This window comes from Toxotes jaculatrix, chromosome 4, assembly GCF_017976425.1.
Source record: "Toxotes jaculatrix isolate fToxJac2 chromosome 4, fToxJac2.pri, whole genome shotgun sequence".
NCBI lineage: Eukaryota > Metazoa > Chordata > Actinopteri > Toxotidae > Toxotes > Toxotes jaculatrix.
The window spans coordinates 2247939-2271838 of NC_054397.1; the positions used below are offsets into that span (position 1 = coordinate 2247939).

At 42.7% G+C, this 23900-nt stretch overlaps 2 protein-coding genes across 5 annotated transcripts; one reads left to right on the forward strand and one right to left on the reverse strand.

The window, feature by feature from the left end:
- Positions 1–7631, reverse strand: atpv0e2 (ATPase H+ transporting V0 subunit e2). Its single transcript, XM_041037163.1, has 4 exons — positions 7430–7631; positions 6188–6235; positions 3883–3981; positions 1–2919 (listed from the first exon to the last, which is right to left on the reverse strand). The coding sequence occupies exons 1-3, from the start codon at positions 7531–7533 to the stop codon at positions 3888–3890; spliced, it is 246 nt and encodes an 81-aa protein (XP_040893097.1). The 5' UTR covers positions 7534–7631; the 3' UTR covers positions 1–2919; positions 3883–3887.
- On the forward strand, positions 4545–23310 carry LOC121181281 (hsp70-Hsp90 organizing protein 1-like). Of its 4 annotated transcripts, XM_041037160.1 has the most exons (17): positions 4545–4620; positions 4985–5046; positions 17307–17389; positions 17682–17762; positions 18118–18177; positions 18496–18669; positions 19144–19269; positions 19445–19490; positions 20429–20519; positions 20664–20805; positions 21088–21192; positions 21309–21396; positions 21622–21655; positions 21917–21991; positions 22223–22325; positions 22442–22581; positions 22836–23310. In XM_041037160.1, exons 3-17 carry the CDS (start codon positions 17327–17329, stop codon positions 22969–22971), a joined length of 1464 nt encoding a protein of 487 aa, XP_040893094.1. In that variant the 5' UTR covers positions 4545–4620; positions 4985–5046; positions 17307–17326; the 3' UTR covers positions 22972–23310. The 4 variants fall into 4 exon arrangements, with proteins under 4 accessions (XP_040893094.1, XP_040893093.1, XP_040893096.1 ...); XM_041037159.1 differs by lacking the exons at positions 4545–4620; positions 4985–5046 and adding an exon at positions 9737–9932; XM_041037161.1 differs by lacking the exons at positions 4545–4620; positions 4985–5046 and adding an exon at positions 12444–12506.
- The last annotated feature ends 590 nt before the right edge of the window (positions 23311–23900 follow it).

The window sequence follows — 23900 nt, forward strand, 5'->3', positions numbered from 1 at the left end:
CATACAATGCCACTCACACAGATGCATGTACTTCACACTAATACAAGGTCACATTTAAGAACTCATCTCCACCAACAATTAGATCTCTTATTTATTAGGTTTGTGTTACCATGGTGACTCTTCACACACTAAAAAAAACATCTATCTCCATCTATGCTGCCAGGAGTATTTAACAGATAAACAGCGACCATTTATCAAAAGAACTGAACTGATTCATCAGAAAAGGAAAGAAAAAATAAAAATGTGACATTTTTTTTATGGTGGGTTCACGGCCGGCATGTTCGAATGGGTTTATCTGAAGCCTGGAATGTTCGACGCGTCAGTTTGTTTGGTCACATGAGATTAGTGCCACTTGCTGTCCGATGATTCACTGACACTGAAATGTGACTCTGTCCTTATATCGTTATGAGTGGGATCAGGGACGTAACTCAAACCAACGACAGGAAACAAACCGAAAGCACAAGGGTCCGTGGCTGCATCTGATAGTCAGGAGTTAATGGCTGGAAAGCCCGACAGAAGAAAACCACAGTCGAGACTGATGCTCACATTCGGCTTCTCCTTCATGTGCTCTCAGCTGGAATCAACACCGGAGACCTAAACACCACACTGAGCTAAAGTTACAGGACCCGGTATCAGATTTGTTTTGACTCTCCACCAACAGCCAGCGTTTCTGACCTAGCAGGTCAAAAATCAAAAGTCTACTCGTGAGTCCATGTGGCTTTTGTTTACAAGCTCTGGTTCACTCAGAGCTGGACAGAGTGAAACCAAATACCAGCGAGCAACAACGTCAGCTTTCCTGGCAAGGGAAGTCTCCTTTGTTGGTGTGATCAGATGTGACCCCACCCTATTCGATGTGGGTCTCCACCTATGTTATAACTGTACAGCACACTGTCGTATACACTCACGTGTGTCCACTTTTAGATGCATGCCATCACCACAACTACCGAAGAGGGCTGGAGGAAAAGATAAAACGCAATTTGGTCTTTCTAAAAAGTAGCTGTATATTGATTTTGTTTTTTTTTTTTTTTTGGCTGAAGCAAAGTGGTTTTAGAGAGGAGGAAGGGAAGGGATGGAGTTAAGGAAGGAAGGAGGGAGGGAGGGAGGAGGGAAGGGGTTCTCAAGGTTGAAGCAGGGGAGTCGGAGGAGGGAAATGTAGTTGTGGTAATGGTTGGCAGCTGAGAGTCTTAAAGCATCGGGAGGAGAAGGCAGGTGCGTCACACCAGCATCTCATTCAAGGCAAATGTTTAAAATGATAAAATTGGCCACCTTGTAGAGGTTAGTTAGGTAAACCTGACCGGTGGCGAAGGTGAAGGAACGCAGTATCTGCTGCTACGCTGATGTACATTTACCAAGGACGACCACAAACTTTGGCAGTGTCGGCCATGTCCTCTCCATAAACTCTCAAACCTTCAAATCACTATCACCCGTTAAGTGTGTGTTCAGAATGCCACGCGTGTCGAACACGTCTACAGATTAACATATCCCATCTACTGCATGCACTGCTGTACAGTTAGCATTTACTGCACATGTATGTTTGTCACTTTGATTATTTCCTGCTTTGATTTCTAAAGTAAATTAGACAAAATGTTTTTTTTCTGTTTTTGTACTATTGGCATCTGATTAAATGTCCATCATCAGCCAGACAGTGGCATCCACCACTGACATGACGGGGGTTTCTAACAGAATAAAGCCAGTGAAAATGTGTTTAAAATGTGCAAAGCACGAAGCAATGAAATGAAATGTTCTTTTTTCATTGCTTTGTCTTCTGGTAAATGAATCCATTTAAAAGCAGCTATTTTCTCTGCTTCTCGGCTGCTGAAAAGATGTGAGGGGTCACTGGGCCTTGAAGAGCTGCAAACCCCAAAAGAATTCATTAGGCGAAGTTTAAATGAGGAATTTGGTGTAACTGCAGTTTGAGAGGCTGACGTCAAGGAGCGAGACATGAACTGGGCTATGAAAATTTTAAAATCGTGGACGTGAACGCCAGATCTATCCGCGGCTACACCAGCGGCCTCGCTCCACAGAATGTGTCCCTACAGTACAACCAACAGGACATCTGTACACGGGGTTTTATCAAAAGGGGTCGAGTGGAGAAGGACTGAATTAGGCGATGAGATCACCATGGCAACGAGGACCTCCGCGGTGTCGAGCATGAGGGGAATGTGGGAGGGAGTTTCATGCTGAAGTGGTCTAAAGTGGAGGGAATCGCTCTTCACTTCTACAGTTTTGGGAGATTCTCATGGCCACGGTCCAAGTACTCACAGTAATGAACTCTTCACACACACTCACTCACACTCACACACACACAAACACACACACACCATTACATCACAGATAATAACAGTTATATAACAGGGCCATGCGGACACTGAGGTAATTACAATGATCTTGCATCAGTGTCCGCAGGCCAAAATAAATACAAACACTCAGAAATTCATGTTCCCTGATGGCAGCGACACAAAACCAAAAATGTAAACAAACACAGAGTAAACTAAAGTATTTAAGGATTGCACATTTCAGAGATGGAAGATTAATATCTACTCCTAACAGATGATGTCATGGTTTCACTGGTAATCATATCCTGCCACGAATTCCCGTAATTCACAACTTCATACTGCGCGCATTTCATTGGGCCACAAGATGAATTTGACTGTATCCTTCAAAGTTATAAAACACACAACATGTGTCCTGATAAACTCTAAATCTGAAATTCCACATACTGTAGATTATTCTTCGTTTTCCTCAAGGTTGCACAGAAAACTGACGCTGACCTTTGAGTTTCAAAATGCTGCAACATAAGAAATGTTCCATCAACTTTGCAGAATGGAGGAGTGTGTGTTAAATGTTTAGGAGCCATGGTGAAATTAAGTCCAGCAAACCAGGGGATAGGAACGATGGCAGGCATCACATCACTCTGACCTGGAGAGAAAAGCAGAAAGACACACTGAGTTCAGTGTCATTTCTGTATCATGAACACTGGTCACAATCTCCTCTAATGACTGTGAGGGTCAAAGCAAGATGTGAAACAGCAGGTTTGTGAAAGCAATCTAAAAAACTCAGAGGGGCTCAGAGCAAACGCGTCTTTGAAAAGCCATAAAAGTGCCTTTTTTCACATGTTACCAAGCTCATTTTTGCTGTGGAGTTGATAAATATTCACGCGTGAATGCCACTTCTGTCACCGTAGGCAGCTCAGTGGTAGGGATTTTTTTTCCCACTGCATTCTGAGAGAGGTTTTTCATTTACTAACACACAAATATCGAAGGAGCAGAAACTGTTGTTACTGAGCAGAAGAGGAAAACTACAAAAGGAGTTCTCGTTTTCTTTCAAATCTCTGTGTTTCCTCTCACTGCTAAGTCTCCATTTGGTAATTCTTGTTGTTCTAGAGGTCTAAACAGAAATTGAAGAATTTTATATATACACTAAACCTGGCATTCAAAGTGTTCTTGGTGGATCTATTTAATTACATTATTTTTTGCAGAATCAAATGTTAGAAATGGAGTTGCTGTTTCTTAGGAACTAATTTCGAGTCATTGACTTTGCACAGACTCAAAGTCTGTAGAAGCCATTCTGAAAAAAACAAAAATTTTCCAGTTAGCTTTTGTATCAGACGCTGATGGTTAATGTGTGGGTGCAGGTACAGATCTGTGCCGCTGCACTGACTGTTGTTATTTTAATTTCATGCACATGATGCTACTGACGCCTGATGCTTAATTTACACTCTTGTAAATCTGTAGGGGTTTCTAGTGGATCTAAACAAACAGTGATTATGGCTGAACATGTGTGTGGATCACAGCACTGACACTGACCTGCCAGTCAAGCCACTGACCCCTTTTGTTTAAAATTAAATCACAGGCTGTACACATGTTGTTCTGACAAACTGACCTTGTTTACTCCCAGAAGTAGCGCAGATACCATATAGTTTCGTTCTTCAGCTGAGGGCCGAACAGAGGGTTGGCCTGGGCCAGAATGGCTATCAACCAACTGAGCAAAGACAGGAAGAGGGAGAGAGAAGAGGGGTCAGCAAGGGGATCATGTCTGTTAGTACACAGGCACCTTCTCTGATGCATCTCTTTTTTAATAACCTGGGTTTCATTGATGTAGATTTGGGCAATACACCAATACATAATATTGCTGTAACGGCCACCATAAGTGTAAAGCTAGCAGGCAACAGCACTACACAGGAAACAGCTCTGCAGCAAATCCAAAAAAAAAAAAAAAGTTAAGGACTCAAGAGACTCAAGTCCAGCTTTCACCAACTCTCAGAGCTGCTGTTTGGAGGCCTATTTAATGTGAACATTATTTTTAATCACCCTTTTAATCAAACTTGATTTTCCATTGCCTTTGCAAAGCTAATGAGCTGAACCTACAGGCTCACCTGGATGCAGCTGTGTTTTCTCTCTGACTCTGCAACGTCACTGTGAAGGCCTGTGCTTATATCTGAGAGATGACTGTAGACTTTTTAGACAGGCAGATTGTTGGACGCCTATAACAAGGCCCCCAGCAAGGCTGAATCTACAAAGGACCCCTAGATCACCTGTGTCATGTGCTCTTCAGGTAAAGTTTGGTCTTGGTGTGTTCTTCAGTGGCACTGTCCAGGATGAAATGTTTGCTCAGCAAAGTGTAAGTTCCTTCCTCTACTTCAAGCCTGTAGCTGCTAACATGCTAACGTGCTAACATGCTAACATGCTAATTGTGTTTACACCACTTAGCATTTACCAGAGTCCTTTAATATGGTGTCATTTGAAGGACTAGGCTGATTTATGGTTTGTCTCTAAATGGATGCAGACCTGACTGTAAGCTGCTGTGTGCTACTTTGTGGAAGCTAACAGGCTAAATGGCACTTTTACATACTATGGGAAGCTAACTACACTGTGGGTTTGACCTCACTGATTGAATCACTGGTGTTTTAAACTCATTTGGTTATGGTTCATCTTCATGCCTTTGTGCCTTTTTGTAAACTTTTTCTCTTTTCTTTCTTTTGCAGAACCACAAACTCACAAGCACAGCAGGACGTCTGGAGCAAAGCTAGTTTCAGTGGTGCATAAGGTGGGTGGAAAAATTAAAACTAAGAAGTCTGCAGTAGATATCTTTGTTTCTTCTTTAATATCTTTGTTCTTACCAAACAGTCCGGAGAAATGCTTTCATTTAATGAACTTAGAGCAAAGAAAAAAAGGCACCACAGCACAAAGTATTAGTAGTGATAGCAGCAGCAGCATTACTGCAACATGGATGCGTGTTAGCACAGTTTGATCGAGGCCTGTTTGACTTTATTTCTTCATTTAAAACTGTGGTCTTTTTTGTTGGTGGAGGGACGTTCGCCCTGTGAAGGAGCTGCGGCTCCCTCTGGTGGTGGATAGATGACCCTGTGTTGACATCCTGCACTGTATGGTTTTGTGACCGGGTTTGAAGAGCCATCTGAATTCTGAGAATTAGCTTTGTCATAAAGAAAAAGCTCAGTTGTATTTGCTGTGGTTCTATGGGTCCATATTTGTCACATTCTCCTGCAGGTGGTTTCAGTAGGTGCAGTGCACCTGTTGGGTTTTCGCTCTGATACTCAGCTCTTTTGCTTTGCTGACAGCCTGGCAGTCCGGCCTTGGGCTTGTAAGGCTGTTGTGGTCTCAGTAATCCTTTAAATAAATGTCTCGTTTCACTGAGTTTCTATCGTCCTTCATGTCTCTTTAAACATTCTCTTGGTTGTTGGCAAGAGGCTTCTGTACGTCTTTACAGGTGCTTCATGACTGATCTGAGTTACTGAAGTAGCTTGCCTTTCTCTTAACCCATTGTAACTGTTTGCTCCATCTCATGTTGCTTGGTTGCTAAATGCTAATTTTCCTGCATTTCTTTAAAAGCCTTGCAATTTGATGATCTCCCCTTCTCTTTTCTGTCACACATAGTTACAGGCATAAAATTGTGATTTGTTGAGGGTGCGACACTTTTGGAAATAGACTGAAGCAGAGTTTGTATTAACTAGACACATACCGTAATATACAACAGCATCCCCGGAAGCCATTTTATTTAAAAGCACCGGAAAACCCAAAGTGTTTTTAATGTAAAACTGCACTCGCTGGTCAGTGGTCATTAATAAAAGTTAAAGGAAAGACTTTAAATGCGCAGTGTTTTGAGTCGCATCAACATGCAAAGTGACGGCAGCTTCACACCAAAGAGGAGCAGCAGAGTTTGTACTTACAACAGGTAGCAGCAGACGGCTGTGAGGATGAGACTGGTGACAATCACACTGTCGGAGAGAAAAGAGGAGTCAGTCACACGCCTGTCCAATAAGACAGGGCGATAATTCAGTCTTACAGCTGATCGTCTTTGTGTATCATGACAAAATGTTCACATTAAAGTGGTTCATATTTCCTACTGTTCACCAAAGTCTGTAAGTTGGTTTTAAACACCTGAAACATAGATTTTGTTGTGATAAACTCAGTGAGGTGAACTTAGTACCTTTTACCTTCTGAGTACTTTAACAAATATAATCACATACACATGTAGCAGGATTTGGCAATATGACCACACACAGCATGAGAGGACAGAATTTTGTCAGCTGTCATATCAGTTGTTCCACAGTAGTTATGCTTAATAATAATAATAATAATAGGTTAAATGGTTGTGTCAGACATTTGTGGACAATGCTGCAGATAAATGAGCCGCAATGCTTAATGGAAATATTATATATATATATATGTATATGTGTGTGTGTGTGTGTGTGTGTTTGTGTGTGTATATATATATATATCTTTATATATTTTTTCTTTTTTTTTTGGATTTTACACACAAGCACCTTAGAGGGAAGTGCCACTGTAATTTCGTTAGACACTGTTCAATGACAATAAAGGCTAATACTCTGATTTTTTGCAAATAAAACGGAGCACACGTCAGGGTACCTAAGTGCTGTTGAAACATTTCTGATTAAACTTATTCAATTTCACGGTTATTTTGCTAACTTGAATCTGCAGCCTGTGAACCAGTGTCACGGCTTCAGCATCACTGTGTTCCCCACGTGCAGGCCTCACATTTAGGACACTGTCCAACATTAAAACCCAGAAATAAAAAAAAAAACAAACTATCCTCACACTGACGCACAGGCGATCTTTCCGTGCTTTCTTCTGTTTGTTTTGACCCTTTAACCTTACTGATGCAGTGTGTGTGTTTGCGGATGGATGGATGGATGGATGGGTAGATGGATGGGTAGATGGATGAATGGATGGATGGATGGGGTGTTGGGATGGACGCACGGTGACGCGCAGGGCCTCCATCACACGAGCAGGAGCACGCTCCTGTATTTATCACGATACTATGCAGCTGAATGTAGAGTAAGCACTGACTGTAAATAATGAAAATATCACCTGATATCTGAATGTGACTGTTAGAGTATAAACACGAAGGAAAACACTATAATCTCCGCTGACCGCAGCAGAACACCTACCCCCGGTTGGGTCCTTTGGGCACCAAAAACGGGGCCACGACCCCCACCAGCGCCCATAGCGTGGTGAAGCAGATCATCGGCAGGGCGAGAGAGTGGGACACCATGGCTTCCGTCCACAGAAATCCGCAAATATGGATGAATCAATCTCGGTTTGTCCTTTTAGAAATAAAGCGCATCAATGGCTGCTGAGCCAGCCCGTCGTTTCCACTGCGTCCCCGCCCAATTAAGCCGACGCGGTATGTGATTGGTCCAGGCCCGCGAGCTTCTGGTTTCTGATTGGTGCAGGTGGCTGCCTTTCAGTATTACAGCGGGAGGGATTGGACGGGTGCTCGTGCCAGCAGACTGCAGGCAAGTGCATTGTGTGTGTGTGTTTTTTTTTAACCTGTTTATTTATTTATTTATTTATTTTTATCTTCATCCTCGAGAACTTGATCCATCATTTTCTGCTCATCTGTGATTTTATTTCCTGAGAGGAAAGAAAATAGAAACAAAGAGAATAAAACAGTTTAATTCACTGTCATGCATTTTTTTTTCTTTAATTACCAAGATTAAAAATTTCGGATTATTTTAAAAGAGTTGATTTTTTTTTGTTTCACATTGAACCATTTTATGAGGTTTACAAAAAACAATGCACAAGCTAAATATGAAATAATAATTGATACCTAAACATATGCCGAAACATCTATACACAGATTTAACAAAATATTTATTTTGTGTGTGTGTGTTTTAAATCATAATATGTTGTAATGTGTTTATTTCACAACCATTTAGCCTGAGTATTAACATGTTTAGACAATATTACCAGTCTAAGCAGGGCCTTATTTTACCAGTTTTAGGCACTGATCAAACTGATGTGTCCTTCGATGTTATGATGCTCGTGTGCATCAGAAATGTGATCAGTACTTTTACTCTCGGTGGTGCTTTGCTTTACTCCCACTCAGTTCTTATTCCATCCTGTCTTAATTAGTTTTACCAAACAGTGGTGAACTGACAAAGACGTCAGCTGTGTTAGCTTGGTTGCTCTCACATGGAGAGCATTGTAAATTTTAATTCTTTGGACCCTTCACTGTGTAACTGATGGCTTGAAATGGTATTAAAATTATCTCATTTGTGGCAACAGGAAGCTCTAAACTGAAAGTGCTTCTCAATATAGAAAATGTGGAGGGCTTGATATTATGTCTGTACAACATTGGTTCAGTTTTTAATTTCACATTCAAGACTACATTTAAGACAGGTGTATTTAACATGTAGCAGTTGATTTTGTTTTTGCTTTTTTGTACTGTAGCAGTTGTTAATGTTACACCAAGCTAGATTGTGTTGTTGCCTGGAAAAGCAAACAGGACCACTGAAAAATAAAACTGCATCAATTGTTTATAACATAATACAGAACAAACAATGACTGTTTATACCAATGTGGATTTAACCTTCGACACCACATGCTAAGGTGGCCTTTATCTTGAAGCTCCTCACTACACTGTGACACAGTGCAATATACCACAATGGCGTCAGTCTGTCCTTGTGCATGATGGTCTCATCTATACCCACAAATATTCCTTTCATGCAGACCAGAGACCACTGGTTTCCACTTTTAAGTGGGCCAACGTGCCAGGAAATACCAGATGGCTTACAGTCTGTTGTTCTCAGGATATTTCTCACTTCTTGGCAAGACTAGTCGACTTGTCCCTCATGGGAAAAGAGACACAAAGTTCTGAAACTGTTGTGCTGAGTTTATAAGCATTTTGTATTTGTAAAAGTATTTCCTTGAAAATAAATATGAGAGTTTACACTTCACATTTTTTGATTTGTTCGGTGTGTTTCCCTATACATTTTTCAAAGTGGAGAAAGACAATAGTCTGTTGCACTAGACAAAAAGTGCAACAGAACAAAATAATCAATGAAATGCACAACAGGAGAGTTTTTAATGTAGACATGTAAAATAAAATAAAATTGAATAAAGGGGAAAAGTAACAGTGTGGTAGAGAAATTAATCAGTGAAAGGTATTGGAGAAGAGTTTTTAATTTAGGAAAGAGATTTAACTGTGAATCATGTGTTGCATTTGTTCTGTATTATTATTCTATTTATTATATATTCTATACATTTATAATTATTCTCTATGTCCTTAACATGATTTTTTAAACTATAATGGCCTATAATATCCTCAATCCTATTGTTTTATTTTGACTGTTGTAGCCGGAAGTCATCCTCAAATATCCGCCGTTCGTTGTTTTATTGTTGAAAGCGACTACCGGAAGTAGAGTTTGGTCGTAACGCCGGTCAGCTGCACGGTGGCGATTGGACAGGCGGAGGTTCACCGGGCGACGCTTCACACGTACCGGTAGCTTCACGGGCGAGGTGTCAGCGCCGGATGAGCAGCGCGGACCTGTCGACTTGTTGCCGGGTAACGGTTTAAATTTGACCGGGGAGTGTTCGCCGACAATGCTGAGCGGTAAAATCTGATGAAGTTCACCCGAGATATCCGCCGGCTGCTGGGCTTAGGAGGCGGTGAGTTAACCCGCCGGTCAGTTTGTCCTGTGCGGCAGCTAAACGCTGAACTGCCATGGAAATGTTTGTGTTGTGGACGCACGCTTGTCTTCATGCTACTTAGCTAAATACAGACTTCTGAAGTGGCTAATATGAGTAAATGCTAATAACGGTTTTTTAAAAAGTTTTTTTAATCTTGTCCAATTAGCTTGACAAAATTAACTTTCCAATTTTATTTTCCTTTTGTTCTTTGTTCTTCTGGGTTAGTGGGACTTTATTTCAAGGATAGAGAAAACAAGTTCTGTTAGAGTGTCAAACACCTATATTTTAGTTTTTACTACTGTTTATGAAGTGGTCAGATTCTGGGTGACTGTGTCTGTTGGTGTGTGTGTCTGTGTGTGTGTGTCTGTGTGTGTGTGTGTGTGTGTGTGTGTGTGTGTGTGTGTGTGTGTGTGTGTGTAAAAGCCACAACTTTAACTGTAACATACAGTGATTTCACAGTGAAAGGCTTGGTTGTACTTGGCCCAGGTGTGTGAGTGTGGAAGTTAACGAGCTTCACAGTTTTTTTTTAGAAAAGTTGAGATTCATTTTTGTATCATACAAAAGACCAAGGAGGCACGGTGAACCCCACAAAGTAACCAAACAACAGTGAATTTATTATTCCTGTTGTCTGGTTCTGACACGCCACACCGGATTTCTCTGTCAGTATCATTATATAATGCAGTGTATGAGTTTCATACATTCACAATGGATTGTTTTTAGTGTCATGGCAAAATCCCTGGCCTTATGATTATTTAGATATTGATGCTTTTTGGATTGTTTCCCTGTATCAGTAGAAAAAAAGGTCATCAGGTTTGAGAATGACAGTTATTACCTCAGATTTTGTGATATGCCACATCAGGCAAAGTCAGTTGTTTAAGCTAATCAAAGATACTATATGCAAGTTACTCCGCCCAGCCCTTCACCTGCTTTCATCGTGTTCACTGTCTCGGGTAATGCTGGGATTGGGAGCTTGTCAGCCATGTTGTGTGCTTGCCAGCCGGAAGTGTGTTCCCATATCGACTGGCCTTTGACAGCAGCTCCCCACGTTAAGATGTATTTTGGAGAATATTTGAACTAAACAATAATAGTTTAGTTAATATTATTAATTCTTAAAAAAGCTGCATCAAATTTAATGGCTATAGAGCTAAATTCACCGTATTTATACCCTGCACACGACCCACTTGGCAAACATACTGTAGTCTTGAGTTGTCTGGTGATATGAACACCTGTACGCTGTGAACAGGGGGAATCCTGGTAATCTCTGAAGTTACTGGAGATGGTTATGGGGCCACTGGCAGCTGTCTGCTTGCTTTACTGGACTCTCTCTTTAAGCTTAGCCCTCCAGTGTCAATAAGACGTAGAAAACCTCAGCTGCACTTAATCTCTAATTTTGGATTCCATACGGCTCATGTTCCTGCCGATGTTATTGTGTTTGTGTTTTTTCAACATTAATTCATTTGTGTTGGTGTTTAAATGTTTAGACTCAGCTGGCAGCAGGTCATCAATGAATTATTCAGTAATACCGGGAGAAGCTGCAGCTTTAAGCATCATCACTGGGCGGTCCTGATTAAAAAGAACATAGGTTGAATTAAAGCTGGATTAATTATCGCAGCCACACCAGGAGTTAATACTACACAAACCTGCTCTGATATTCAGAATCCAGTATAAACAGGTCAGGTGGAAAACTGTTAGTGCCACAGAAAGACTATAGGAGTGAATGTTACAGTGAGTATGAGGGAAAGATGTTTCAGAAATAAACTCTGACTGAAAACTGCAGATGTGGGCCACTTTCCCCGAAACAAAGATTACCTGCATTCAAATTATAAAAATTTAACAGACTTAAAATGTTGATGATTAAGGGAGAAGAGCGGAGATGCTGTCTCACACGGCAAAGACCAAAACAGTTCATTTCCTTGGGGAGTCCTTGGATTTGTAAAAGTTACATCACTCAGCTTTGTCCCATGAAACTAACTTAATGTCCTAAAGTTAAAAATATCAACCTTTGAGAATGAAAAACGACAGTGCAGGAAACTGTTAGCTGAATGAGACTACAGATATTTTTTTTTGTACACTGTCAGTTGCATGAACAAATATCATATTAACCTTCAAAGAAAAATGACAGACATGCTATTTTACACAGTAAAACACATACTGGGTTTATTTTGTTTTCTGTTTTTAGTTACGAAACTGATCATAAGATGAGACGTGTGAGGGTCTGGGTGACTTACTCAGCTCAGTGAAATAACTTCCTGGAGGAAACCTTGCAGGATAATATGATAAACAAACCTTGTTTTTAATCATCTCCTCCCATTTCCAAAATATTTTTGATCAGATTTTCATAAGGAGCCTCCTCGTGGTGCTGAAGTGTTCCCGTTTACTGTTGTTGTTTCGCATTAAAACCCTTCCGGCAGGTCAGGGGCCACAGTTCCTTCACTTTCCTGGAAGACTCGTATGATAAGTACGAGTACAGGAAATGCTGACTTTCAATAACAGCAGCGGACGGTAAACAGTGTGTGAGAACGGTGCTTCTGTTAGAGAGATAAATTCACAGTGGTGAGTGCATGACTGCGTTGTTGTGTAACCTTTATCTGAGAGCAGCTTTTATTTGTTTATACTGACCGCCAGTATTTGAATAATAACTTTTATTTGAGAATATAATTATCCTCGACACACTGTCGGCGGCGTGGGTTTGGGTCGTCGGTTTGTCTCTTGTCCTTGTTTGATGTTACATTAATATTTAGAAGTTATTTGTTTTGGAATTATCCTGAATATTGTGTGTTAGTTTTTAGGTTTTTAAAACTTTTGTATAAACTTGAAAAGTTCAACACTGAATTCTCCATTTTCCCCCCTCCCCCCGAGCTTATTCTCATCTTTTATTCTGCATGTACTGTAAACAAGGAGACAAAAACACTGGTGTTGAGACACAGGCGTGTGTGGTCACATGGGTGTGTGTTTGAATGAGGGGAGGAAACTGTCAAGGCCGCCCTGTCTGGCAGCCTCAAGACCCACATGTCTCCACAGGTGGTTTTCATATCATCATGTCAAACAGGAACACATGGTTTGTTGCACACAGCTCATTCTAACTGTACCTTTATTAAATTCTACAGTTTGTGGCAGTGCTTCAGAAAAGTGCCGATTTGTTGATGTTGTGCTGATTATGCTTGAGCTCACATGCACACAGCGTTCTTCTGCATGTGGACACCTGGCAAGTTTTTTTTTTTTTTTAGGTCTTTCATTGTTCATGTGAAAGTTTCTATGGTGTTTAATCTGCTGAGTAAATATTATGAACGTAGGCTGAATGAAATCCGGTGAGACCTCACTGAATCATGTCAAAATGTGTGTTCATCAGGGAGAGGAAGAATTCATCATATGAAAACCGTGACACGAGCATTCGATCTAAACCTGGTTACAGATTAAAACCAAAGAGTTCCTGATTTTTCTTTTTTTTCCTGGTGAATTCTGTTGGTGGCTGTGGGGCGCTCTGTGTTCAAATCAAAACAATATGTGATTGTAGTTGTGATCAGAAATGCTTGTGGTATTTTCTGGCTGCGGTACACACAGTGCTGTGTGTATAAATGTGCGAGACTGTCGGGAAACTTTTTGACATTTAGTCCGGGACTGGACTGGACTTTCTTTAGGTGAAGACTCAAATGTCATAGATATTATCCCAAAGCTTCAGAAAAATAATACAAACAACTTGTCAAGACAAAGTTAATTATCCATTGGACTGAAACTGCAGACGTGATGTTTCATCACTCGTCCGAGAGGCTTCTTTAGTTCTGCTGACGACTGGGGGAGTCCCCGGTATTTAAAGCCCAGGGAGCTGCTTAAACCCTGATGTTACACGGGTCTGTTTTCACATTAAGGCCTAACAGTGGTGGATGATTTGGCCTCAGTGCGGTGCTACCTGAGTGACTGAGGTTAATCCACATAGAAACACAGCAGAGGATTCAGACACACATTCACATACACTTGGTGCATGTCCTTTGCCAGGCAGTGGAGCTCACACCTGCACTGGCTGTTTGTAGTAAATAAACACAGACTGCAAAACTCTTATTTTTTCTTAATTAACCTTGTTGAGTTTGAAAGCAACTTTACAGTCCACCTGTCCCCATCTGAGAGCAGAGCGCTACAGGGTTTAGAGCCCATGGTATGAGGGTCGATTAGTCTGAATAAACACAGCTTTATTATTACCTGTAGTGAAGTGAAATATTTAAATAGCCCAGTATTACTTGTCATAAACTGTAGTACAATACAGTAGTTAGAACCAGAAATTCCATGAAGCGAGCGATGCATCCCCAGGACGGTAATACTTTTAAAATCATGCGGAAATGACTCAGTCTTACATGATACAGATGTTTTCACTTCATTACCTGTCCACTGTGTGGACATGTGCAGACAGTCCTGACAGGAAGTCTTACCTGGTAAGACTTCATCTGACCACGTCTGCGCTTCACTGTCAGTGAGTTCAGTTTGACTCTGCGTGAAAGGCAGCTCTCAACGAGAGTGCGCTCATACTGTAAAACGGCTGGTGCAGTAGTCTGTGGGCCGTCTTCATGGATGTGATTTTGTGCTGTGGTGTGTTACAGTTACAAACCTGTGATTTGGCATTGGCTAAATGTGGATGGTGGATGGTGAATATGATCCAGAGCATGTTACACCCTCACAAACATCCTCCCTCCTTCCCTCGCTGCTGCTCTCTGCTGTAAACCCGCCTCGGCTCTTGCTCATAGGTCCCCGCTGTGAGTCAGGTGGTGCTGTGGCAGTTAATGCCAAACAGATTCAGTTTCTGCTCCTTCCGAAAGCTTCTGAACGGACGGTCTATTCCTGGACAGAGTTTTTCTCCCCTCGCGTTTCATCCGTCAACGTCTTGTGTTTGAGGGGAGAAAGAATGTTGGCCTGAGGCCGAACAGTAAATTCTCTCCAAGTGCTTTTTATGTTTCGTTTAACCAGAATCCTGAACCTCTTTCTCTGGATCAGCAGTTTTGTTTCAAAAGAAGAAATACCGCCAGGAGCTTGCTGGTGACAGCCATGACACTGTTTCAGTTTCAGAAAACAAAGATCATTTATTCAGATTTAGCATCAGGGTTTCAGGGTGTTCTTACTTACAAAATTATTAGCACATAATTAGAGAAAACCGATGACGATAAACCGATAGCAATGTGTGTTTAGCATCAACCAGAACCAGGTAGATTTCCCACCTGTGTTTTCTCGGCGAGTTAAGTGCAAACCGATGAAACATTCTGCCACATGCTCGTCTTCTGATCTGTGCGTTGGAGCCATGTTACTTTTACTTTGCTGGCTCATAGTAAATCATCAGAAATGTGAGTTTGTGAATCTGTTGCCCACATTAAGCCTTCGGTCAGAAGATGATGCTGCTTCGTTAGACCACGACGTCAGCGATGGCCGTTTTTCTGCAGAGACGCTTTTACATAGAAAAGACGGACACAGAGGACAACAGGCAGACTTTGATCTCACTGGGAAAGGCTGGCAAAAGTTTCTATTATTAAAATCACTTGAGGTAGTTTGCATTGTGTTTTGTTTATTCACCCTGTGTCACCCCTTCGCACGAAATGCCTCAGAAAACCATTCACAGCTCGCTGATACTGGTGCCAGTGTTTGGACATGAAAGGTCAAGCTGCCTTCATCGTGATTGTTCTTCAGCCGGGTTAAATAAAATTTAGCATCAGCATCGTCATCTGCTTTCATCCTTATTTTCTGGTTTAGGACAAGTGGGTGGGGAACAGGAAGAAGAAGAGGAGGGAGAGGAACTGAGGAATCATTTTCTTTTTTTCTGCTCTTAGCTAACGCTGTTTATCTGCCCGGTGATCATAACTTAGCCGAAGGCAACTCAGCTGAGAGAGCGAAATATTTCTCTGTGGAATTTTGAAGGAATGCTTTCAGGTACCTGAGCACTGCCCGTATTTCTGTCCAGAGGCCCCTGGGTATTTCTGGCATGGCCTCCTCTTGGTGTTGGCGTGAGGGGAGAGTAGTTTCCCTTTTCCAGCACAAACACGGAGTCCAATCAGATTGTTTAGCTGAAACTGCTTTTCTACTCGTTAACACTTTGAAGTTGCATTTATAACTTACAACCTAAATTGTTTTTGGACTCATTAAAGCAGCACTGAAAAGATGTTAAATTTGGGGTTTAAATCATTCGTTTGATTCCTTCATTGGTGACTTTCAAATGTCAGTGAAGCATAAAAAAATAAAATAAAAATAAATAAATCTAGCACGGTGTAAGAAGCAATGTTTTCTAATTTTGGCTGTGATTTTATTTTTGTTCAGAGTTGGATGAAATGAGCCCAAAGAACAGACAAAGAAGCAGAAACAGCCAGTCAGTGCTGCCAGGAAACAACAGCCTGCCTTCGGCACACACCGTCTCCTAACCAACCACATTCACTGCGTTGGTGTTAATTGTGTTGCTGGAGGACACTCGAGCTTCCCACTCACAATTAGCAAGGATTGGACCTGAAGCCTGAAATATACAACACGATACTACGTCGGTTCAGGCCGTATCTCGCTGCCAAGTGATGGCAGGCAGGCAGGCTGGTGGGAGGCTACGAGCTAAACATAGTTAGCATGTTGAACAAACGAGATGAAACGGGTTTTGTCATGTGGTTTAAGCCACTTACCGTCTCTTCTTCTCAGAGTAAGGTGTTTGAAACAGACTGATGCGGCTACAGGCAGAATAGAGCAGATTAAACAAAATCCTGATGTGTCGTTTGCATGTTTTTCAGTTTAAACAAATAAAGGGGGAAACTAGATGTTGGCAGATTTATGACGCTGTTCACGTTGACTTATTCGTGATGCATTGTTGGACACTTGTCACTCTTTGAGAAACACTGTCAGCTGTTCATGCTGCCGAGTGAGATACAGAAATTCAATTCAAATTCAAAAGGTTTATTGTCTTCTGCACAGCACAAAGCAGCTGTTCACACAATGCAACGATATTCTTTTTTTTGCCACTCTCCCTTTTCTGTTTTGTGTCATTGTCGTGCATATGCTGCTGCTGTTTTCCCTTGAACAGACCGCGTTCCTGGATATTATCTGTCTAATGCCCATTATTTGACTATGTGGGCTTTTATTTGAGAATCTGTGGTGAATATTTTTTTTATTGAACGGCGTACACTCCTTTCCCTCTGTGGAATGTTTTCATTCTTCAGATACATTAGACCAAATAAAGGATCACACTCTTTTCTCTGCTTCCATCATCCAGTTGCAAGCTGCCACAATAGATTTGCATGGGAAATCTATTGTGGCACGCACACACACACGCACACACACGCACATGTATTCCTTGTGTCCCATCCCTTACAGTAAAAATGTGTGTGTGTGTGTGTGTGTGTTTAGATGGGCCAGGTGAGGAGGAGATGGAGGTTCAGGATGGTGCTTCTGACCCGACAGACAAAAGCACAGGCCAAGGCTCATCGCAGGTAGACTGAAGTGTTACCACACAAACTGGATCAGCATGTACTCAGTCATACAAACACCATACAAGGAACATGTGTAAAAAAAACAAACAGCGACAGTGCAGTGTCACTAGATGCTTTTCTTCAGAAGCTGGTTCTTCTCTCTCTCTGTGTTATTGCTGCATTAATAACCTCCAGCAGTAATTCTGACCTTAGATCAGTGCAGGTCAGTAAAGAAGAGGTGGCTGCTGTGAAAGAAACATGGGTCTGTCAGATACGTGAATGTGGTGTGTTTGTGTTGCTTTGTCTCGATCAGGCCACGCTGAACAGCGAGGAGGGTCTGGATGATGAGGAGAGAGCGAGGAGGAGAGCTGAGAGGAGGAGAGCTAAAAGGAAAGTGAGTGAAGAGAACATGATAAGACTCATTAATGGACTGGTGTTGTATTCATCAGGTAGTTGCTCGCCTCTTTGATATTTTGGTGAAATATCTGAAGTTAGAAACAGAAGAAACTACGTGTGCAGCAGTTCAGTGGGTAAACGACCTGGTTTTATGGATGTACCTGCTGCATTCCACACATCACTTCCCCCGTTACCGTCCCCTCATCTCGTCTCAACTCATCTGTTCCCATACGTTGTGCCACATAACTGTTCCCACGTCTGTCCCCTCGCTTTTTATGACACACCTTCTGCACCGGTGTCCATACATGTGTCCGTACCATCCCACAGCCACCATGTCCATGATCTCCTTTCAGAGGCAGAAGGAACGGAAGAAGCTGGAGAGAGAGGAGAGGATGGAGGATGCTTCAGAGCAGGTGAGACCACAGCGGCCTAAATCTGCCTTTTGTCCTCAGCTGTGATTTGTCTTTGCACGTGGACCTGGGTGTGCAGAGTCTGCTCATGTGTACTGCAGATTCAGTGGTGATGTTTTCATGAAGTTGTTGCACAGATTTCAGCTTAATAAAATGTGAATTCAGCGCATGTTTCCAAGAACTAGCTTTACAGTGAACTCAGTTTAAGAAATACTCAACACCGAGGGCCGTTCATTAATATGTGATACCATCAATAAACCAGAGGAAAAATACGTGAGTCCTTATTCTTCTGGGGAAACTGTCTGACAACGCTTCTAACAGGAAGAAGCAGCAGCTGGAGCGGCGTCAGAGACTGACAGTGAGGAGGAACTGACACAGGAGGAGCAATGGACTGCGGTTCGTCCCAGAAACAAATGCAGCCCTCAGTCAGTCCCTGCCCTCAAGACCGCAGAGAACCAGAGCAATCACCATTTCCCCCACAGGACCTCAGAGGAGGTGGGTTGAAGCCAGGCTGGCCTATTTTATCCATTCTTTCTAAATAAACTGAATAATAAAACAGAGTACCTGGTGACCAAGCTTTTCTGCCGGCCAAGGGACAGAGTGTGCTGATGGTTTACAGTCCTGCTGTGTTCCTGACCAGCCAAGTGTCTTCATTCTCTTAATTCTTACTTAATTCTGTGTGAATGTCAGTAAACAAATAAATCTGCAGAGATTAAGCTGGTGTTTGCAGAACATGCCACATTTTCTCAACTCAGGCACTCACACTCAGGCTCTGGCCTCTCAGAGATTTTATTCGATTTAATTCTGTGCATCTGTACGCCTGTAAAAAAAAATAAAGATGATTGAACACTCAAGAATCAACTGGTCCTAAGTGTACAGCAAGCAAGCTTCCTCCAGACATGACAGCACCTGGATAACTGATGTAGACCTTTTGTACTGAGTGCCGTGTGTTGCGTCTTGGTGTTTCAGGAGCAGTGGGATGTCAGCAGTGCCTTTGTGGCGAACGCGGCCCGACACATCAAACTGAGAGGCCCGAAGAACAGAGCAATACAGATCACCAGAGAGAACAAGGAGAACGAGGCCAGGAGCAGCCGGGTACACACACACACACACACACACACACACACACACACACACACACACACGACTACAAGTATAAAACTGTAAAAAATCCATTCATCCAGTTTGTAGTCACTGATCCAACCCGTTGTCTCATTGAGCTGAAGCACTGGGACTAGTTGCTATATGTATATCTCTGTTGTGATTGCAGGGAGAGAACAATGAAGAAATGAAGAGGAGGGGGGAGGTTCTGACAGGTAAATCTACCGTCTGGAACACACATCATTACACTGTTTAAGTAAGTTCACATTCCAGATTTCATGTTTTATTCTTCTTCTTTTTCCGTGCTCATTTCATCCTTGGAGAACTTTTTAAGGTATTTTCTTCTGGCATTGCTACCAATGCTAAAGGTTCATCGTTTTCTCACAGTCAGTGAAGATTGTGTGAGAAGAAGTTTAGAGATTTAAATCTATGTGCTGATCAGAGTTGTGAAGAGCTATATTCGAAATGTTCAACAGCAGTTTTCAATAATATCCTGGTTACTGAAAATTAATTTCTCTGGTGCTGACTGTTGCTTTCACCGGTTATAATGACACGAGGCGGCGACAGCAGGTCACATCATCATCATCTGTCACTAATGAACGTCAGACTGTTTCCCAAAGTATTCTGTGCTCCAAAGATTCATCGTTTGTGATCCACAAAGGGGTTTGTTTGTCCTCTCTCTAGCAGATCACATCGATTGCAGGAGTGGTCCCCACTTCACTCTCCCAGTTTATTTTTCATTCATATCATGTGTGTGTGTGTGTGTGTGTGTGTGTGTGTGTGTGTGTGTGTGTACGTGTGTGTACGTGTGTGTACGTGTGTGTGTGTGTGTGTGTGTGTGTGTGTGTGTGTGTGTGTGTGTGTGTGTGTACGTGTGTGTACGTGTGTGTACGTGTGTGTACGTGTGTACGTGTGTGTGTGTGTGTGTACGTGTGTGTACGTGTGTGTAAGTGTGTGTGTGTGTGTGTGTGTGTGTGTGTGTGTGTGTGTGTGTGTGTGTGTGTACGTGTGTGTACGTGTGTGTACGTGTGTGTGTGTGTGTGTGTGTGTGTGTGTGTGTGTGTGTACGTGTGTGTACGTGTGTGTACGTGTGTGTACGTGTGTGTGTGTGTGTGTGTGTGTGTGTGTGTGTGTGTGTGTGTACGATATCCAGAGCAGGGCATTCAGATGTTCGGACAAGGCCGGTTCAGCCAGGCAGTGGACGTGTTTACAGAAGCCATCCACTGTGACCCCAAGGACCACAGGTGAGATGTGAACTCTGACCCCGACTGAGCTGCCATAGCCGGGTCCTCTCCTGTGTTTGTTCTTCCTCATTTTCCTCTGTCTCCTTCACTTTCACTTTAGTGTACATGAATACATCTCTGTCCGTGTCTCAATGTGTCTCTCAGGTTCTACGGAAATCGGTCCCACTGTTACTGGTGTCTGGAGCAGTACTCCTCTGCCCTAACAGACGCTCAGAGGTCCATTGAGCTGGCTCCTGATTGGCCGAAGGGATACTTCCGTAAGGGGTGCGCTCTGATGGGGTTAAAGGTCAGCACCCGCTGTACAACAGTCTAAGACATGTCAACAGAAAAGAAATGATTTCCACTCTGTGATTTAACAATTAGATCTAAAGTGTATGCTGACCTGAGTAATAATTTAAAAAAAATGACTGTAGTAGTAGTTTAAAAACTAAACCTACAGAGCTGTACACGTGTGTGTGTGTGTGTGTGTGTGTGTGTGTGTGTGTGTGTGTGTGTGTGTGTGTGTGTGTGTGTGTGTGTGTGTGTGTGTGTGTGTGTGTGTGTGTGTGTGTGTGTGTGTGTATTACAGCGCTACAGTGAGGCAGAGAAGGCGATGGAGCAGGTGTTGGAGCTGGATCCCCACATTAAGGAAGCATCCAATAAGCTCGTTACCTGCCGCATTCTGCAGCTCAGGGTGAGGAGCTTCCTCTGAGGCTGACAAAAAAAAAAGTTTATGAATAAAGTAAAAAAGACAGATACATGAGGTAACGTCTAACTTTGAATTTTTCCTTTTCTTCTTCTTTTCTTTAGGAGATGGGTTTTCAGGAAGAGCAGAGTAAAGAGCTGCTGGAGAAGTTCACCACTGTTGAGGCGGTCCTCACGTCCTCTGAGGCCAAAGGTAAGAGGGGGGGTGCAGTACCACATCTGCCCACACAGAGGCAGCACCACCGCACCATGTGACAGTCGTGTCAGATTCAGTTTCATGCAGCAGAACCATGCTGATGCTAAATCAGATAAATACTGACATTTACTGCGCACAGTCATTTGTAGATGATGACGTGGGACTGGTTCCACAGCGGAGATCCACTGAGCAGTAATGCTTTCTGTCTCCTCTTACTTACAGCGCTGAAGCACACGTCTCTGCAGGACCAGAGTGGGTAGGTTGTATGCAGATACAGGTGTAGAGTATACACAATATACACATGTAAAACTTTATTCTTTGATCAATGCAATCTGTTGAACAAATAACTATGATCATAATTTCTCCCACATTTTCCTCTCCTGCGGTGTTGTCTCTTCCTGTTCTCCTTTTTTCCCTGGTTTCTTCTCTCTCTTTTCTCACTCCTTGCTTTTCCACTCTTTTGCGTCTCTGCCTCCTTCTTCCCTCCTCCTCCTCCTCCTCCTCCTCTGTCTTCCAGGAGTTGTCGCTCTCTGTGGGTTGGGAACATAACCTTGGAAGTCACAGAGAAAGACCTCTGGGATCTCTTCAGAATGTAAAATCACTGTGTGTGTGTGTGTGTGTGTGTGTGTGTGTGTGTAGAGGTGTGAAGAGGATAACAAATGAAGGCAGTCAAGTGTATAAAGTAAAGTAGTAGTAGCAGCAGGCGTAGCTCTAGCAGTAGTGGTTTGGTTGGTGTTCTGCTGTAATTATAATAATGACAATGAATGGTGTGTGCCACACTACTTTGCTGTAGGATTGAGGCTCTGTGTTTCCGTGGTTACAGGTTTGGTGAGATAGAGAGCATCAGAGTCCTTCACGAGCGCTTCTGTGCCTTTGTCAACTTCAGGAACGCCAATATGGCCGCCAGTGCCCTGGAGAGGCTGCAGGTGAGTGACAGACAAATAAAACAGTTTGAACTGCAGCGATGAGCCACTGTCCCTCTCTTTTACGTTTATAGACAGTATGTAGAGTTTAATCAGCTGTACTGTGTCCTCCTGCCCAGGAGGTGGAGCTGGGGGGCAGCAAGCTGGTGATGAGGTACCCAGACCGTTGGATCCAGCGGACCCTGCCCTCCATACAAAGGACCAACACCTGCCTCAGCTCCAACACTGGAGGAACACAGCAGAGCGTCGCTTCCACGGGGTACTCAGTAACTCAGATTAGTTCCTCACCGAGTGAGATTATTTTTACCACTTATCTTCGAGCTGTTTGTGGAGCAGCATTAAGTTCTGGTTAAAGTTAGGCTAAGGATGTGAAAACTAAGCCCAGCGGTTATTGCCTCCTGTGTCGCTCTCCGTGCATCCCAATCCCATTAGCATCCCAGTATTTGTTTACATGTATGTGCACTTCTCAGTAGGTGTGACACACGATCTTCTCCTTTGGTTCTGACCGTGCAGGACCAGACAGAGGGCGCCGGTGCACGGAGTCGGGTGCCTCTATTGGCGGACCACAGGCTGTTCATATGGCGACAAGTGCCGCTTCAAACACATACCAGACCAGCAAGGTCGAAACATCAAACCATGGCAGCCCTAACTGGTTCCGTTCCCTGCTCAACTCCTGCATCAAAACACGTTAACGAATGGTGTTGGTGTGGAGGAGGAGGAACACTAAGGACATCGAGTAACGTGGAGGACAGAGGACGAGATGCTCTGCCTGAGAATCCTGACATGTGATAGCTAAAGTCAGAGGTTTTGACTCTGTGGGAAGTTTCACTGAGGCGTCTGATCCCTGAAAAACACTGATGGACTCCTGTTTCCCGCTCTGTGGGAAGTGGATTTACTGGGACAAATATCCTGAACTTCACTGCCTTAAAATGGAGTTTTTATTTTTTTGTTAAATACAAAACCAAACTAATAAACAAATAAACACTGATATACACCACTTGTCGTTCTTATTCTCTAACTACCGTACATATAAACTGTCCTGTTTGTGACTCATGCCGTGACCCTTCTCATCTTAAAGTCTGAGCTGTTTATTGGAAATAACTCCACACATTGTTTGCCCTGCAGAGCTCCACCTCCTGATGTGTCCTGAGAGGAGCAGCTGTGTGTGGATTTGTTCTCCTCCTCCTCAGTGTCAGGTACTGTGCATCTACATTTAAATCTCAGACCACACTCTGTGAACCTCTTGGACTTCAGAGGAAGGCATCTTGCACTTTACCTCCATTACTTCTGCAATAGCTTTTTCAACTGCAGACAAATGTTCACCATCCAGAAAATAATATAAATTTGTGTGTGTATGTCATATTTTTACTCCAGGCTGACCTGTTTTGTAACAGCAGTTGTCGTCATGTTTTCCTCCTGTGGAGAAGGTGAGCAGTTGTGTTTCACTGTGATTATATTCACTAATGCCCCTGAAAGGACAGGCTCATGTTTTCTTTGAGTTTCCACTGATATGACAGTTTGCTCTAATTGTTCCTATTCTATGATTTAGGTTAGTTAGCATTTTACCAAATCCAATTC

What these genes read in the sequence shown, in the direction of transcription:
- atpv0e2 (XM_041037163.1), bottom strand. Translation starts at nt 7,533, where the DNA reads ATGGTGTCCCACTCTCTCGCCCTGCCGATGATCTGCTTCACCACGCTA. An exon ending in CCCAAAGGACCCAACCGGGG is followed by an intron (nt 6,236 to 7,429) that starts GTAGGTGTTCTG and finishes TCTCTCCGACAG; the next exon opens with TGTGATTGTCACCAGTCTCA. An exon ending in GCCGTCTGCTGCTACCTGTT is followed by an intron (nt 3,982 to 6,187) that starts GTAAGTACAAAC and finishes GTCTTTGCTCAG; the next exon opens with TTGGTTGATAGCCATTCTGG.
- LOC121181281 (XM_041037159.1), top strand. Translation starts at nt 9,887, where the DNA reads ATGAAGTTCACCCGAGATATCCGCCGGCTGCTGGGCTTAGGAGGCG. An exon ending in GAGGGGGGAGGTTCTGACAG is followed by an intron (nt 19,491 to 20,428) that starts GTAAATCTACCG and finishes TACGATATCCAG; the next exon opens with AGCAGGGCATTCAGATGTTC. An exon ending in TGTGACCCCAAGGACCACAG is followed by an intron (nt 20,520 to 20,663) that starts GTGAGATGTGAA and finishes TGTGTCTCTCAG; the next exon opens with GTTCTACGGAAATCGGTCCC.